This window comes from Orycteropus afer, unplaced genomic scaffold (genome assembly GCF_000298275.1).
Source record: "Orycteropus afer afer isolate SDZICR_OR568_19922 unplaced genomic scaffold, OryAfe1.0 scaffold00072, whole genome shotgun sequence".
In the NCBI taxonomy this organism is placed as follows: domain Eukaryota; kingdom Metazoa; phylum Chordata; class Mammalia; order Tubulidentata; family Orycteropodidae; genus Orycteropus; species Orycteropus afer.
In genome coordinates, this window is record NW_006921659.1 from 5,579,460 (window position 1) to 5,597,008 (window position 17,549).

Consider the following 17,549-nt stretch of genomic DNA (forward strand, 5'->3'; position numbering starts at 1 on the left):
CGTTCCTCTTGTAGCACGCACCACCTTTCTCCTGGGTTCGATAATTCACTGCAGTGGCCACACAAAACTCACAGATTACGGGGTTTATTAGGGAAGCACAAGGCTACAATTCAAGTTCAGGAAAAACACTCAGTCTCTCTCAGCCCACCGTCTCTCAGCCAACAGTCTCTCACAGTCTCTCTCCCAGCAGTGCATGTCCCTTGGTGTCTTACTCAGCAATGCGTGTCTCTTGCATTTCTTTCTCAGGAGCGCTTGTCTCTTTCGTCAGCATGTTTCCTCAACCAGCAGTCAGAGAGACATCTTCCTCTAAGAGGCCTCCTTTTGAGCCTGGCAGAGTGGCCATACTAGCCAATCATAACATCAGGATTCTAAGCACCTGAGAGAGAGTGAATTTTCCAGAACATTGCTCCAGTGCCACTCCCCACAGAAATACCCCAGGTGGATAACTTTTACAATCAGGTGCTCCTCACTTGCTCACAGCAAATTCCACCATGGAGTTTACAAAGAATTATGGCTAGAAAAGCCATACTAGGTGATTTACTACACTGCACAGTACAGTGTTGAATAGAAGTGGTGATAGAGGAAATCTTTGTCTGGTTCTTGTTCACAAGGGAAATGGTTTCAGTCTGTCCGTTGAGAGCAATGTTGGCTGTTGGTTTTGCATATATAACCTTTATTATGCTGAAGAATGTACCTTCTGTTCTTATTTTGCTGAGAGTTTTGATCATTTGGAGAAAAAAAATGATCTGGGATCATTTGATCAGGGGTGGGTGTTGGATTTTATCAGATGCCTTTTCTGTATCAATTGATACAATCATGTGCTTCTTTTCCTTTGTTTTATTTATGTGGTGGATGACATTGATTGTTTTTCTCATGTCGGAACATCCTTTTTTTTTTTTTTTTCTTTTATTGTGATTTGGGTGAAAATTTACAGAGCAAATTTGCCTTCCGTACAGCAGTTCACATACACTTTGTCTCACGACATTGACTACAATTTAGCACAATGCAACAGCTCCCCTCTCACTTCCTCCCGATAGTTACCTCTTCCCTGTGTCCATCCCTCCATGCACTCCTGCCCCCTGAGCTGTCTCTCTGTGCATAAGCAGCCCTTTTTTCTCCCATGATTTTCTCTCCAAGGAGTGTATCTACCTCAGGTAAATGTTCAACTCATATACCTGTCTTTTGTTTGGCTGGAAGCCACAGGTGTGGGTTCAGTTCCAGACCTGAAGAGCAGCTAGGGGCCATAGTCTCAGTGGTTCCACCAGGCTCTATCAGACCAGCAAACCTGGTCCCCCCCCTTTTTTTTATCTCCAAATGATTTTGAGTTTTGTTCTACATCGTTCTCCCACTCTATCCAGGATCTTCTATATAGATCCCCTTCCAAGTGGTTGACATTGGTAGCTGGGCACTAGCTAGTTCTTCTGGTCTCATAGTCATAAAGGTGCAGATTGGATGGTGTAGCAGTTGCTAGGACTATTTGTTTCTATGAATCTTTGGTTTTCTTCATTCTTCTTTGCTCTGGATGATGAGAGACCCATCGTTGCATCTAGATGGCAGCTTGCAAGCTTTTAAGATCCCAGTTGCTACTTGCCAAAGTAGGAGGTGGAACAATATTTTTTGTAGAATGTTATGCCAGTTGAGCTTGATGTCCCCTGTGACTATGGTCCCGAGCCCACAGGTTCAACTACTCGGTCCCTCTGGGTAGCTTCCTGGGACCAAGCAGTGACTACAGCCTTGCCCCTTGCCAGCTCTACTATACATCTGGGAATTCAGATCATACAAATAAACTTATAGGACCATTGTCTGCCAATGTTGAACCATCCTTGTATACCTGATGTGAACCCCAGTTGGTCATAATGGATGATTTTTTTGATATGTTGTTGAAGTCTATCCGTTAGGATTTTGTTGAAGATTTTTGCATCGATATTCTTGAGGGATATTGGTCTATAGTTTTCCTTTTGAGTGATGTCTTTGCCTGGTTTTGATATTAAGATTATGCTTGTTTCATAAAATGAATCGGTGAGGATCCCATCCTTTTCTGTGTTTTGCAATAGTTTTAGTAGGATTGGTGTCAGTTCTTTTCTGAACATTTGGTAGAGTTCTCCGGTGAAACCGTCTGGGCCAGGACTTTTTTTAGTTGGTATTTTTTTGATGACCTATTCAATTTCTTGTTTTGTTATGGATCAGTTTCAACTTTTCCACATCAGTCTGTGTTAGTTTAGGTAGTGGTGTGTTTTAGAAATCTGTCCATTTCTTTCAGATTTTAAAATTTGTTGGAGTACTTTTCTTCATAGTACCTGATACTATTCTTTTTATTTCAGTTGGTTTTGTTGTGATGTTGCTCATTTAGTTTCTCATTTGTGTTACTTGTTCTTTCCCTCTTTTCCTTTGTTAAATTTTCCGGTGGTTTGCCAATTTTATTAATCTTTTCAGAAAACCAACTTCTGGCCTTGTTGATTTTTATTCTGTTGTCTTTTTTGTGTTTCATTGATTTCTGCTCAAATCTTGATTATCATTTTCTTTCTTCTGGTGACTGTAGGCTTTTCTTGCTGTTCTTTTTCGAATTGTTGGAGATGTTGGCTTAAAGTGTTGATTTTGGCTCTTTCTTCTTTTTTGATGTGTGCACTTAGTGCTATAAATTGGCCTCTGATCACTGCTTTTGCTGTTTCCCAAAGATTTTGGCATGTTGTGTTTCATTGTTGTTTGGTTCAAGGAATTATTTAATTTCATTTTTTATTCCTTTTCTTACCCATTCTTGCTTAAAGAGGGTGTTTTTCATTTTCATGTGTTTGCTCTTTTTCTGTTCTTTCTATTGTTGATTTCTAATTTGATAGTTGCGGTGTAGTAAATTACTTAGTGTGGCTTTTCTACCCATAAGTCTTTGGTAAACTCCAAGGTGGGATTTTCTATGAGCATCTGAGGAGCTCCTGATTGCTAAAGTTGACCACCTGGAGTATTTCTGTTGGGAGTGGCACAAAACAGTGTTCTGGGAGGTTCCCATTCTCTCTCAGGTGCTTAGAGTTTTGATGCTATGATTGGCTAGTTTGACCACTCTGCTGGGCTCAAAAGGAGGCCTCCTAGAGGCAGAACTCTCTCTGACTGCTGATTTAGGAAGACATGCTGCTGAAAGAGACACATGCTCCTGAAAGAGACACGTGCTGCTGGGAAAGAGACGCAAGAGACACGCATTGCTGAGTAAGACACCGAAGGACATGCACTGCTGGGGGAGAGACTGTGAGAGACTTGGCTGAGACATGGCGGGCTGGGGACAGAGACTGAGCATTTTTCCTGAAATTGAATTGCAACCTGGTGCTTCCCTAATAAACCTCATAATCTGTGAGTTCTTTGTAGCCACTGCAGTGAATTATCAAACCCAGGAGAGAGGTGGTGGTGCTTTGGGTGGAACAGTTGGTGAAAGGGCTGGAGCGAGGCAGCATGTCTGGCCTTGCAGTAATAGGCCTTGGGCTATTGATGGTGATTTTGTCCTCCTCTTGTGGAATTAGAGGAGGTCAGAACATGTGGCCTCCCTGCCCTTTTAGCAATACTATTGTGATCTGAGAAGATGCTTTGCAATATTTCAATGTTTTTAAATTTATTAAGGCTTGCTTTATGTCCTAACGTATGGTCTATCATGGAGAATGTTCCATGTGCACTGGAAAAGAATGTATATTGTGCTGTTGTTGGGTGCAGTGCTCTGTAGATATCTGTAAGGTCAAGTTGGTGGATTGTATTGTTCAGCTTTTCAGCATCTTTGTTGAGTTTCTTTCTAGTTCTATCTTTCATTGAATGTGGTGTAGTGAAGTCTCCCATACGACTGTGGAGTCATCTGTTTTCCTTTTCAGCTCTTTTAGTCTGATTTATGTATTTTGGGGCTCTTTCATTTGGTCTATAGGTATTTATTATGGTTATATCTTCTTGTTCAGTTGATCCTTTAATGATTATAATATAATGTTGTTCCTTGTCTCTGTGGTGGTCTTTGTCTTAAACTCAGTTTGATCAGAAATTAATATTGCCACTCCTGCTCTTTTTTGGTTACCATTTGCTTGATATATCTTTTTCCAACCTTTGATTTTTTAGTCTATTGTAGACAGCATATCGATGGATTATGTTTTCTTACCCAGTCTGCAACTCTCTGTCTTGAGTGGTGCGTTTAATCCATTGACACTCAGTGTAATTATCGACAACTATGAATTGGTTGCTGTCATTTTTTTTGTTATGTGTTTTTTCAGATGTTGCTGGTCTTTGTTCCATATAATTTTCTGTGCTGAGCTCATTATATTTATGAATTATGTTATCATTTCCTTTGTTGCTATTGTTTTAGTATTTGCTAAATATTTGTGCTTGTCTTCTGTTTTATTGTGATGTGCATGTTTATCATTTATCTTTGAGGTTACCCTGTGATTTATAATTTTCTCCTCAAGTTTAGAATAGTCCATTCTATCTTGTAACTCTCTTGACTTCCTCACCATTTAGAAGTTCTGTAACTACACAGTATTGTCCCTCGTTTTGGTTTGTAGTTGACCTCATTTGTCAATTGATGTCTCTGGTTCCCTATTTATAATCTTGTAATCTTATTTTAGGGGCTCTGGTAGCATAGTGCCTAAGGCACTTGACTGCTAACCAGGAGGCTGGTGGTTCAAACCCACCAGCCATTCCTCGGAAGGAAGGTTGGGCATTCCTACTTCCGTAGTGATACTGCCTTGGAAACCCAAGGGAGGGGTCGCTATGAGTCGGGGCCGACTCGATGGCAAATAATAACAACAGCAACAACAACAATCTTATTTTACTTTGGATATGTCCATAGCTGTGTTGGTTTCTGGGACTGCTGGGAAAGAGACTGTGAGAGACTCTTGGCTGAGGGACGATGGGCTGGGAGAGAGACTGAACGTTCTGCCTGAACTTGAGTTGTAGCCTGGTGCTTCCCTAATAAACCTGTAATCTGTGAGTTCTGTGTGGCCACTGCAGCGAATTATCGAACCCAGGAGAGAGGTGGTGGGTGCCTTGGGAGGAAGGGTTGGTGAAAAGGGCTGGAGGGAGGCAGCATGTTTGGCCTTGCAGTAGTAGGCCTTGGGTTACTGCTGGTAATCCTGTCTTCCTCTTGTGAGATTAGAGGAGGTCAGAACACGTGGTCTCCTTGCGGTTTTTGCACTGGGTTATGTCATCTTGTGTATTAATGGTCGGTTGTTGTTTGCTATTATTGGTTCTGTGTTCAAAGGACTCCCTTTAGTATCTCTTATAAGGTTGGTCTGGTTTTAACAAATTTTCTTAGTTTCTGCTTATCTGGAAATCTCCTAATTTCACCATCATATTTGATGGACAGTTTTGCCAGGTACACAATTCTTGGTTGACAGTTATTCTCTTTCAGTGTTTTCTATATATACCATCCCATTGCCTTCTCGCTTGCATGGTTTCTGCTGAGAAATCAGAGCTTATTCTTACTGGTTATCCTTTGTAAGTAGATTTTTGTTTCTCCTGAACTACTTTCAGGATTCTATCTTTGTCTTTGATTTGGATGAGTTTGATGATGATATGCCTTGGTGATTTTCTTTTGGGGTCTATCCTGTTTGGGGTTAGTTGGACTTCTTGAATGGATATATTCTCATCTTTCATCCTGTCAGGGAAGTTCTCTTCCAACAAATCTTGGACAGTTTTTTCAGTGGTTTTATTTTTCTCTTCCTGGTCTGGAATTCTGATTACACATAGGTTATTCCTTTTGGTGGTATCCCACATGAACCTTAGGTGTTCTTCATTTTGTTTTGATCTTTTTTTCTGACTGATCCCTTTCCAAAGAAGTATTCAGGTATTTGTCTTCAATCTCATTAATTCTGTCTTCCATTGCATCAGTTCTACTCCTTGGCAGTCCTTTCAATGTGTTATCTATTTCTGACAATTTAGTATTAATCTTTTGAATTGCTATCTGCAGATTTTGTATCATTTCTAATTTTTCATTTATTTTGTCATTTAGTTTTTGTATTTTCTTCCAGAATTCTTCTGTGTTTTCCTTGGTCTGTTTCTCAGTCCTTTGAAGATACCTAAGTATAATTCTTTTGCATTCCTTATCCGGGAGTTCCAATGCTGTTTCTTCCTCAGGGCTGTTTTCTGGGTCTGTATCCTGCTCCCTTGTTTCTACCACTTTATCTTGCTTCTTTGTGTGGACTGTAATAGTTTTCTGTCTCTGAGACATTGTGACATTGTTGTATTTAGATGTCTGTTAACCGTTTTTGAAAAGCAGTTAAGCTTGAGTCAGGCTCTTCTTGGTGGTCATTTATTGTTGGCCAGTTGGTGGAGAAGGAAGTGGTGGCTCTCACTCAGTAAGTGAAGCTGCAGGAGGTGTGTGTGTAACTGTGTTGTATGGGCACTGTTACTGTCTCCCACTCAGTTAGACAAAACAACAATTGAATAACCATCAAAAAAGTAAAAGCAAGCCTACAAACAGGAACAATAACCAAATAAGTACACACGAACAATAACCAAAAAAAGAAAAAAACAAAAACAAAAACTCCCGACAAAACCCCTGCAGTATCTGGGGAGAGGCCAATAAGAGAAAAAAGGTCGAGTAGGAAAATAATGAAGAAAAAATCTGAAAAATGCAGAAAGAAAAACAAGGAATGGGGTTAACCATGATAAAGAAAAAAAATGCATACCTGGAACAGGGAAGAGAGAAAAAGCTGAAAACTAGAAGTTGGGAAAGGAAGAATAAAGAATAATAATACAAAGGATGATGATGACAATAATAATAATAATAGTTTTAAAACAAACTATAAAAAAAGGAAACAAAAAAGGGTAGGGTGGGGTTGGCACCCAGGCTCTGTCTGAGTACACAGACTGGGTTGGAATTCCTGCTGGCCCAGAAGGTGTGTTGGAGTGAGGGATGGGTGCACCTCCGTTCACCAAAAGGGTGTGGGGTATAGAGTAACACAGGGAATGTTGCACCTTTCCATTTGTGGTGTCTGGGATGTCCTTGTGGTTCCTGGCAAGTGGAGCTTACTCTTAAGTCCCTGGAATCTGGGAGAACATGGTTACTTTAAATATCCAAAATGTTTGAACCGCTTGTAAACATTCAAAATCACTGTGCCTTCCAGACAGGCAAAAGTCCACAGCTCAGCCAGCCTTCCTCTTCACTGCTTTTGCTTTTTTATTCACCTACCACGAGTGCAGTCCTCCATGTAGGCCCTGACTAGCAGGACTGATTTTTAGGTTAATTCTTAGGTCGTAACACCACTCAGCAATATCCAAGCTGTCTGTGCCATCAGGATTGCTGACAGACGGCAGCTCCATATGTCTCCTTTTTTTGGTCTTTTCATACAAATTCTTCTGGTTGGAGTTTAGTCCACTTCTGTATCCTTCTCTTCAAACCTCAGGGGTCCAGGATTATCTTCTGTATCTGTGTTAATTGGTTCCTCTTTTCTTCGTTGAAGAGAGTCTGTGCAGTCTGTCTGCCTATTCTGCCATCTTGCCGTGGATGTGATTGTTTTAGCAAAGGCACTGTTAAGGGTTGAATTTTGTCCCCCCACATGTAAATACCAGAAAGATGTTCACTAGTACATTATTGACTATGCAGAAGCATTTGACTGTATAGATCATGACAAATATGGATAACATTGAGAAGAATGGGAATTTCAGAGCACTTAATTGTACTCATGAAGAACCTGTACATAGACCAGGAGGTTGTTCTTCAAACAGAACAAGAGATACTGCATGGTTTAAAATCAGGAAGGGAGTGTGTCAGGGTTGTATCCCTTCACCATACTTATTTAGTTTGTATGCTGAGCACATAATCTGAGAAGCTGGACCATATGAAGAAGAACACTGCCTCAGGATTGGAGGAAGAGTCATAAACAACCTGAGATATGCAGATGAACACAAGCTTGCTTACTGAAAGTGAAGATGACTTTAAGTATTTATTGATGAGGATTAAATACTACAGTTTGCAGTGTGGATTACATCTCAACATAAAGAAAATGAAAATCCTCATAACTTGACTAATAAGCAGCATCATAATAAAGATTGAAGTTGTTAGAGATTTCATATTTCTTGGTTCCGCAGTCAGCACCAATGGAAACACCAGTAAAGAAATCAGACTATGTATTGCACTGGACAAATGTTCTGCAAAAGACCTCTTTAAGATGCTGAAGAGAAAAGATGTCTCTTTGAAGACTAAGGTGCTCCTAGCCCAAACCATGGTATTTTCAGTCACTTCTTATGGATATGAAAGCTGGACAGTGAATAAGGAAGACCAAAAAAAAGTTGATGCTTTTTGAGTTGTGGTGTTGGTGAAGAATACTGAAAGTACCATGGACTGCTAGAAAAGCTAACAAACCGTGTTGGAAGAAGTGTGGCCAGAATGCTCCTTGGAAGTGAGAATGGCCAGATTTCTACTCACCCTTTGGTCATGTTGTTAAAAGGAACCATTCCCTGGAGAAGGATGTCATGCTTGGTAAAGTGGAGGGTCAATGAGAAAGTGGAAGATGCTCAATGATGTGGATTGATACATTGGCTGCAGTGATGGGCTCAAGTATAGGAAGGATTGTGTGGCTGGTGCAGGACTAGGGATTGTTTCATTCTGTTGTACATAGGGTCCTATGAGCTGACTCGATGACACATAACAACAACAGTAACAAAAGATTATGTACCCCCCGGGAGCTCTGGTGGCATAGTGCCTAAGGCATTTGACTGCTAACCAGAAGGCTGGCGGTTCAAACCCACCAGCTACTCCTCGGAAAGAATGTTGGACAATCCACTTCCATAGTGATACTGCCTCGGAAACCCAAGGATGGATTGCACTGAGTTGGATCTGACTCCATGGCATTGGATATGTTCCCCCTAAAAGAAGTTTTTGCCCTGGAACCTCAGAATGTTGACCTTATTTGGAAATGGATCCAAATTGAGGAATCTATCTGTTAACTTTTCCCAAAGATTTTGGTCTTTGCCCTAGGTTCCTGAAACATCTCTTAAAAAAACTCCTTGGAATTTAAGTGTTTCTTATAAGGTCTCCCGACCACATTTAACTAGCAGGGTAAATGAGATAGTCAAAGGATCCTGGAGTGGGTGCTGTCCACAGAAAGACCCAGCTCATGATCAGTTTGTGCTTTTGACCTATGGAAAGAGGGGTAGAGTTTACATTACATAATGAGACTCCCAGTAAAAGCTCTTGACATTAAAGTTCCATGGACTTCCGGTTTTGTGAAAGATACCCTTGCCCATGGGAGAGTAGCTTGTCAGTTTTTGGGGTATGGAAGCTCTGTGTTGAGAACCCTCCCAGATCCTGCCCTAAGCATCCTTTCCTTATGCAAATCCTGCTTTTGTATTCTTTACAATAAAACTATAATTGTAAATACAGCGCTTTACGTGAGTTCTGTGAATTATCGAACCCGAGAGAGTAGTGATAGCCAGCAGGTCAGAAGGGAAGGCGCCCAGGGGAGACTTGTGGCTGGAGTCTGCCTATTTAGCAGTCTGAAGGACAGTATCCTTTACTCTTGGGAGATCTGAAGTCGTTCTGGGTGGCAAATATCAGAGAAAGGAGTGCTGCTTGGATGGTTGGTGTCAGTACTGAACAGAGAAGTAAAAAGTGGGGATTGATACTAAGTATTATCTTTGTAGGTTCTTGCAGTTGTATTTAGTTAAGATGAGATTTATGAGTTGTCTCTATAATGTCCTTTAGAGCAAAAAGTCCAGTTTAGAATCACATGCCAGATTAGTTGACATGTTACTTTGGCCTCTTTCAGTTTGGAACAGTTACTCAGCCTTTCCTTGATTTAAAAGATTACAAGCCAGTGTTTTGTACAATGAACTTTAATTTGGTTTGTCTGATATTTTCTCATGATTAGATTCAGGTTATGCGTTTCAGGCAGGAATTTTACAAAACTGATTGTGTTCTTATTGTATTCTATCAAGTGGTTTATTGTCAGTCCCATGGCTGATGTTGTTCATTCATCACTTGATTAAGGTGATGTCTGCCATGCTTCCTATATTTGTTTCTGATTCGTGTTATAACAAATTACCAAAGCACAGAACAGCACAACAGAAGTCCAAAATCAGTTTCATTAGGCTAAAGTCAAGGTGTCAAAAGGTCTAGTTCTTTCTGGAGGCTCTGGGGGCGAGTCTGTTTCCTTGCTTTTTCTAGCTTCTAGAGACCACCTACGTTCTCTGGTTGTGGCTTCTCCATTCTCAAAGTACATTACTCCGGTTCCTGCCTTTTCTGTCTTTGACCCTCCTTCTTCCCTATTACAAGGATCCTTAGGAACTCTGGTGGTATAGTGGTTAACACATTCAGCTGCTAGCTAAAAGTTTGGTGGTTTGAACCCATTAGCTGCTCCATGGGAGAAAGGTGAGGCAGCCTTGGAAACCCTATGGGGCAGTTCTACTCTATCTTGTTGGGTTGCTATGAGTCAGGCTTGATTCTATGGCAGTGTTGTTGTTAGGTGTCGTCAAGTTGTCTCCGACTCATAGTGACCCTATGTACAGCAGAACAAAACACTGCCTGATCCTGTGCGAGCTCCACGATCCTTGCTATACTTGAGCCCATTGCTGCAGCCACTATGTCAGTCCATCTCGTTGAGGGCCTTCCCTCTTTCGTCGACCCTCCACCTTACCAAGCATGACATCCATCTCCAGGTAATGATCCCTTCTGGCCAAAGTAGGTGAGATGAAGTCTGGCCATTCTCGCTTCCAAGGAGCATTCTGGCTGCACTTCCTCCAGGACAGATTTGTTAGTTCTTTTAGCAGTCCATGGTACTTTCAGCATTCTTCACCAGGACCACAACTCAATAGCTCAGTTCTTCTTCGGTCTTCTTTATTCATTGTCCAGCTTTCACATGCATCTGAAGTGATTGAAAATATCATGGCTTGTGTCAGGTGTACCTTACCCCTCAAGGAGACTTCTTTGTACCTCAGCATTTGAAAGAGGTCCTTTGCAGCTGACTTACCCAATAGTATATGTCGTGTGATATCCTGACTGCTGCTTCCATTGGTGTTGATTGTAGAACCAAGCAATGTGATGTCTGACAACTTAAATCTTTTCTTCACTTATCGTGATGTTGCTTTTTGGTCCAGTTGTGAGGATTTTTGTTTTCTTTATATTGAGGAGTAATCCATACTGCATTCTTCGACTTCATCAGTAAATGTTTCAAGTCATCCTCACTCTCAGCAAGGAAAGTTGTGTCGTCAGTGTATTGCAGGTTAATGATTCTTCCTCCAATCTTGATGCTACGTTCTTCTTCATAGAGTCCAGCTTCTTGCATTATTTGCTCAGCATATAGATTGAATGAGCATGGTGAAAGGATACAGCCCTGACATGCTCCCTTCCTTATTTTAAACCATGCAGTATCCCCTTATTCTATTCGAACCACAGCTTCCTGGTCTATGTACAGTTTCCTCATGAGTACAATTAATGTTCTGAAATTCCCATTCTTCTCAAAGTTATCCATAATTTCTTATGACCCACACAATTAAATGCTTTTGCATAGCCAATAAAACACAAACATCTTTCTGGTGTTTGCTTTGAGCCAAGATCCATCTGACATCAGCAATGATATCTCTATTCCACGTCCTCTTCTGAATCCAGCTTGCACCTCTGGAAGTTCTCTGTCAATATACTGCTGCAACCATTTTTGAATTATCTTCAATAAGATTTTACTTGCATGGGATATTAATGATATTGTTTGATAATTTCCCCATTCTGTGGGATCACCCTTCTTTGGAATGGGTACAAATATGGACCTCTTTCAGTCAGTTGGCCAGGTAGCTGTCTTCCAAATTTCTTGGCGTAACTGGGTGAGTGCCTCCAGTGGGACATCCATTTGCTGAAACATCTCAGTGGGTATTCTGTCAATTCCTGGAGCATTGTTCTTTGCCACTTTCTTCAGTGCAGCTTTGACTTCTTCCTTTAATACCATTGGTTTTTGAACATATGCCACTTCCTGAAATGGATGAAGATCAACCAGTTCTTTTTGGTACAGTGACTGTGTGTTCCTTCCATCTTCTTTTGATGCATCTTCTTTCTATAGCAGTAGGTTTGATTTAGTTTTTGTGATTACATTGGGCCCACATGGATAATCTAGAATAATCATCCCTGTTTTGTGCACTGTTATGTAAGGTATCAGTGTGAACTAATGTCTTTTACTATAGAAATATAGATGTAAGTGTGTGTGTGTGTGTGTGTGTGTATCCTCTAGCTCTTAGTTCTACAGAGCACACTAAGGAGCAGTGACATACCAATAGCAGTGAGCTCACTTAGCGCCCATATCTTGACTTCTAATGGGAGCCAGTAATATAGCAGGCAGTGTTTACTGCTATTCTTAAGGATTTCACTGGCCAATTCATTGAGAAGTGGATTGCCCCTTTCTTCTGAGTTTGTCTTAGTCTGGAAGCTCTGCTGAAACCTGTCTACCATGGGTAACAATGCTGGCATTTGAAACACCGATGGCACAGCCTCCAGCCTCACAGCAACATGCAAGGCACCGCAGTATGACAAAATGACAGATGAGTGGTGAATGCTGGAGTGAATGATGCAGGAAACATCAAAAGAAGATGGAAATAATACAGAGTCATTGTACCAAAAAGAACTGGTTGATGTTCACACTGATATCTTATGTAACAGTCCAGCAATGCAGGTTTTATTCTGTTTTCTATTTTACGTATCTGTAATTCCCTTCACTGGTTGTAAAAAACTAACTCCAGTCATCTATAATATATACATTTTTATTTGATCAGTCTGTCCTGTATGTCATCAGTCTTGTTTTTTCTGACACCACTCCATGCCCCTTTTCTCTATTGCTCCCTCAATACTACACCTAGTTTTGATACTTTCTGCTAGATAGCTCTCCTATATGCATGCCTTCTTCAGAGCATAGGAGCATAGGGAATTGTACCTTTTATATAAAAGAAAAGTTCTTTTACTTATCTCACAACTCATTTAAGGACTATGGTTTTGTAGATTTTTATTTTAGAATTTTAGAAAAAGTCAGATTTGTGGCATTGAGTTTATTCCACCTTTGTTTTGACTGAAAGTTGATTTTATCATAAAGCTCCAAATTGTATTTGTTTTATAGTTTAAATAGATGAAATTAAACTTTGCAGATTAGGGGATATTCTAGTAAGCCATTGCTTTTTGTTTGAAGAGTGTCATTTCATTTTAGCTTACTTTGTAAACCACATGTTTTAAATATTTTATGTTTTTTCCTTGTACAGCAGAAGGGGAAGGAGGAGAATAGGTCTTAGAAATTACTGAATTTTATGACTGAATAGTTTATGGTCAAGTCATTTTTTGTGTTTTTTAAGAAGAAATTATTTCCTTAAGCTTCACAGGAAAAATGATTGCCTCTGGTGGCACAGTGGTTAAATACTGGGCTGTTACCTGATAGATTGGCAGTTAGAATCCACTAGCTGCTCTGGGAGAAAGATGAGGCAGTCTGCTTGTGTTAAAGATTTATAGCCTTGGAAACTCTTTATAGCTGTTCTGCTCTATTCTATAGGGTTGCTATGACTCAACTTAGACTTTATAGTACTGTTTTTTTTTTTTTTTTTTTGTTTGTTTGTTTGTTTGGTACTTCAATAAAGTTTTTCAGATAGATTGATTGTTCTGAAAGGCTGAATATATCTACTTTATAATTTTTAAAAAGTTATTTAAATACACAAGATTTTCATGTTCTAGTAAAGTAGTATCATAAAGGTTAACATGATATTAACTCTGGTTTTGACTTCGCTGTGAAAAATGATTTTACTAAGCATCTTATTTTTCTTTTTTGACAGAGCAAATTCGATTAAAGAATATCAGAAAAGTTTATGGAAGATGTATGTGGTATCGCTTACGACTTTTAAAACCTCAGCCAAATATTATTCCTACAGTAAAGTAAGTAATGGATTTAAATAAAAGAAACACACAATGCTTAGTGTTTGCTAGATATATAGAGTTATGATGAATAAGACATTGCACCTATAAAAAACTTGTAGCCTATCTAAATGATTAGTAAGTTTGAGAATTGTGTCTGAACAGAGTGGCTTATAGAAGATCAAAGGAAGGAGAGAGTGTACTTTTGACTGGGGAGAGGAGGAACAAGACAGAGAAGTTACCTCTTGATGAAGGATTTTGTGTACCCTGTGTCAATATTTGAATTTTATCTTAAAGACTATGGAGGTATTTAAAAAGATTTTAAAAGTAGAGTTGTGACATGGTTTCTATTTCATGGTGATAATTAAGGTTTATTGAGCATGTACTGAATGCTAGCTGCTGTGCTAGGATTTTATATGTTATTTAATTCTGTGTTAACTTCAAGGTAGTTATTTTTGCTGCTTTTACTTAGATGAGGAAAGTGAGACTAAGAAAGATGAGATCATATAGTTAGGAGTGGTAGAGTATGTATCTAATCACTACATTTTGGTAGGCCCATCTGTTGAAACAGGCCATAGCGTGGTGAAGTAGTGCGGTGTAGTAAATTACCTGGTACGGCTTTTCTAGCCATAAATAAGTCTTTGTAAACTCCATGGTGGAATTGGCTGTGAGCAACTGAGGAGTTCCTGATTGTAAGAGTTATCTACCTGGAATATTTCTGTTGGGAGTGGCACAAGCAATGTTTTGGGAAGTTCGCTCTCTTTCAGGTGTTTAGAATTCTGATGATATGATTGGCTAGTTTGGCCACTCTGCCAGGCTCAAAAGGAGGCCTCCTAGAGGCAGAGGGCTCTCTCTGACTGCTGGGTGAGAAGGACGTGCTGCTGAAAGAGACACTTGCTCCTGAGGAACATGCACTGCTGGGAAAGAGACACAAGAGACACGCATTGCTGAGTGAGACACCAAGGGATAAGCACTGCTGGGAGAGAGACTGTGAGAGACTGTTGGCTGAGAGACGGCGGGCTGAGAGAGACTGAGCGTTTTTCCTGAACTTGAATTGTAGCCTGGTGCTTTCCTAATAAACCCCATAATCTGTGAGTTGTGTGTGGCCACTGCAGTGAATTATCGAACCCAGCAGAAAGGTGGTGAGTGCTGCAGGAGGAATGGTTGGTGTTGGAGTTGATGAAAGGGCTGAAGGGAGGCAGCATGTCTGGCCTCACAGTAATGGGCCTTAGGCTACTGATAGTGATTCTGTCTTCCTCCTGTGGGGTTAGAGGAGGTCAGAAGATGTGGCCTCCCTGCCCTTTTAGCAAGTAGAGATGGCCTACTTGATTCTGTGAGGCTATAGGGTGTGCTGGTTAAGAGCCTAGGCTTTGGACCTTCATCCTAGGTCATCAGTATATAGGTTGTTGTTGTTGTTGTTGTTATGTGCCGTCAAGTCAGCCCTGACTCATAGCGACCCCTCCTTGGGTTTCCGAGGCAGTATCACTACGGAAGTAGGATTGCCCAACCTTCTTCCGAGGAGTGGCTGGGGGGTTTGAACCGCCAGCCGTCTGGTTAGCAGGCAAGTGTCTTAGCCACTATGCTACCAGAGCTCCCACTATATAGGTAGTAGGTGAAATTATGGCAAGAAGTCAAAGCGTTGCTGTTTTTGGAAGACTGTCTTGTGAATTACTTACATGTATTCATCCAGGACAAGACCTAGTAGAGGAGATTATAGAACGAGAACTATTTTTTTAATCTTGGTTTAAATGATGATGCTTTTCAATTTATCTGTGTAACTTTGGAGAGTTTAAGAAGAATTTTCTTACTCTTTGTCAGGTCTGACTGTGCTTAAGTTTAGTTTCTTTGTAGGGGGAAGGATATCTTAGCTTTGGTATTAGGATTTCTTCATTGTGAAACCAAAGGCAAAACTAGTCTTTACAAGCATAATTTTATATTAATAGTTTATTCATTTTTAGCTGTTAGCACTCATTTTGAATTAAACTATTAGGAGGCTTCAAGGTAAATATTTTTTTATTTCCCATTTTTTCTCTTTTTGGGTTTGGTCAATATTATGTATGTATCTGAACCTACCTTATTTTGGCATACTGGTTAAGTGCTTGACTGCTTACTGAAAGGTTGGTGTGGTGTAATAACTTACATGGTATGGCTTTTCTAGCCATAGTCTTTGTAACTCCCACTTTGCCATAAGCAACTAAGTAGCTGATTGTTAAATTATCCACTTGGTGTATTTCTGTTGGAGCAGCATGAAACAATTTTCTGGGAAGTTCGATCTCTTTCAGGTGTATAAAATTTGGATGCTGGGATTGGTTGGTTTTGGCCAGGTTCGAAAAGGAGCCCTTCTAGAGGCAGGAGGAGAATCTCTCTGATTGCTGCCTGAGAGAGATTCACTGCCGAAAGAGATGTACTGCTGAGGAAGAGACATGAGAAAGACGTGCTACTGAGAGAGAGTTGAGAGACACACACTGCTGAGAGAGAGGTGTGCTACTGAGAGAGATATTGAGCGGCAGCCTCCCGAGAGATACGGCTGGCTGAGAGAGACTTAGCTTGTTCCTGAACTTGAATTGTAGCCTGTTGCTTCCCTAATAAACCCCATAATCTATGAGTTCTGCGTGGCCATATCAGTGAATTACCTAGAAAGGTGGTGGGTGCCATGGGGGAACAGTTGGTGACAAGGTCAGTAAGAGGGTTGGAGGGTGGTGGCATGTCTGGTCTCACAAAAACAGGCCTTGGGCTGCTGCTGATGATTCTGTCTTCCTCTTGTGTGGTTAGAGGAGGTCAGAAGATGCCATCTCCCTGTCCTTTTAGCAGTTGGCAGTTTGAAACTAGCAGCTGCTCCACAGAGGAAAGGTGAGGAAGTCTGCTTCCATAAAGATTTATAGCCTATGAATCAGAATCAACTTGATGGCAGTGGGTTTGATTATTTTGTTTGGTAACAGTTTAGGTAAAGTCAAAAATCATGAAAATCTTTTTGTTATTTAGCCTCAAAGCGTCCTTTCAAATCAAATAGTCATTATGTAATGCTTCTCTTCTGACAGAGTCCCTGAAAGTAAGCTACATAATTTATGGAATTTGCTTCCAAAAGACATTTCTTTTCTTTCTTTCTTTTTTTATTTTCTTTTAAATTTTATTGTGCTTTGGTACAAATTTAGAGAGCAAATTTGTTTTACATTCAGAAGTTTGTATACATTTGATTTCATACCTCAATTACCATTCCCAACCATAACAAAGTCTCCTCCTCTCCCATCCCTGTGACTACCTCTGCCCTGTGCCCTTCTTAACTATGTACTCCTGTCTGTCCAGCTTTCCCTCTATGTTAATGCTACCCCTCTGGTGCCTCATGGCTGATTGTTCTAAGGTGTACATCTTCCTGGAGTAGGTGAGTGGATTGCTCTGGGGTTGTTCTATGTGTAGGTCTTTCTGTTGTTGGGCTGAGAGCCAATCCATGGGAGTGAGTCCATCTCTAGGCCTGAAGGGTAACCTGGGGCCATAGTCTTGGGGGTTCTACCAAACTATCTGACTAGTAATTCTGGTCATTTTTGTGTTTTTGAATTTCGTTCCACATTTTTCCTCCCACTCTATCCAGGATCTCCAGTTTTGATCCTTTTCTGAGAGATTGGCATTGGTAGCTGGGCACTCTTTTTTTTTTTTTAAATTGTGATTTGGGTGAAGATTTACAGAGCAAATTCACTTTCTATACAGCAGTTCACATATACTTTGT

The 17,549-nt window shown here is 40.5% G+C and overlaps 1 protein-coding gene across 1 annotated transcript in view; it reads left to right on the forward strand.

Annotated features, from left to right (window-relative positions):
* SEC63 (SEC63 homolog, protein translocation regulator) overlaps nucleotides 1-17,549 on the forward strand; it is a 141,819-nt gene that overhangs the window by 37,431 nt on the left and 86,839 nt on the right. The window contains exon 2 of the mRNA XM_007940830.1: nucleotides 13,750-13,849. Within this exon, the coding sequence (XP_007939021.1) occupies nucleotides 13,750-13,849 (100 nt within the window). The remainder of the gene's footprint in view (nucleotides 1-13,749; nucleotides 13,850-17,549) is intronic.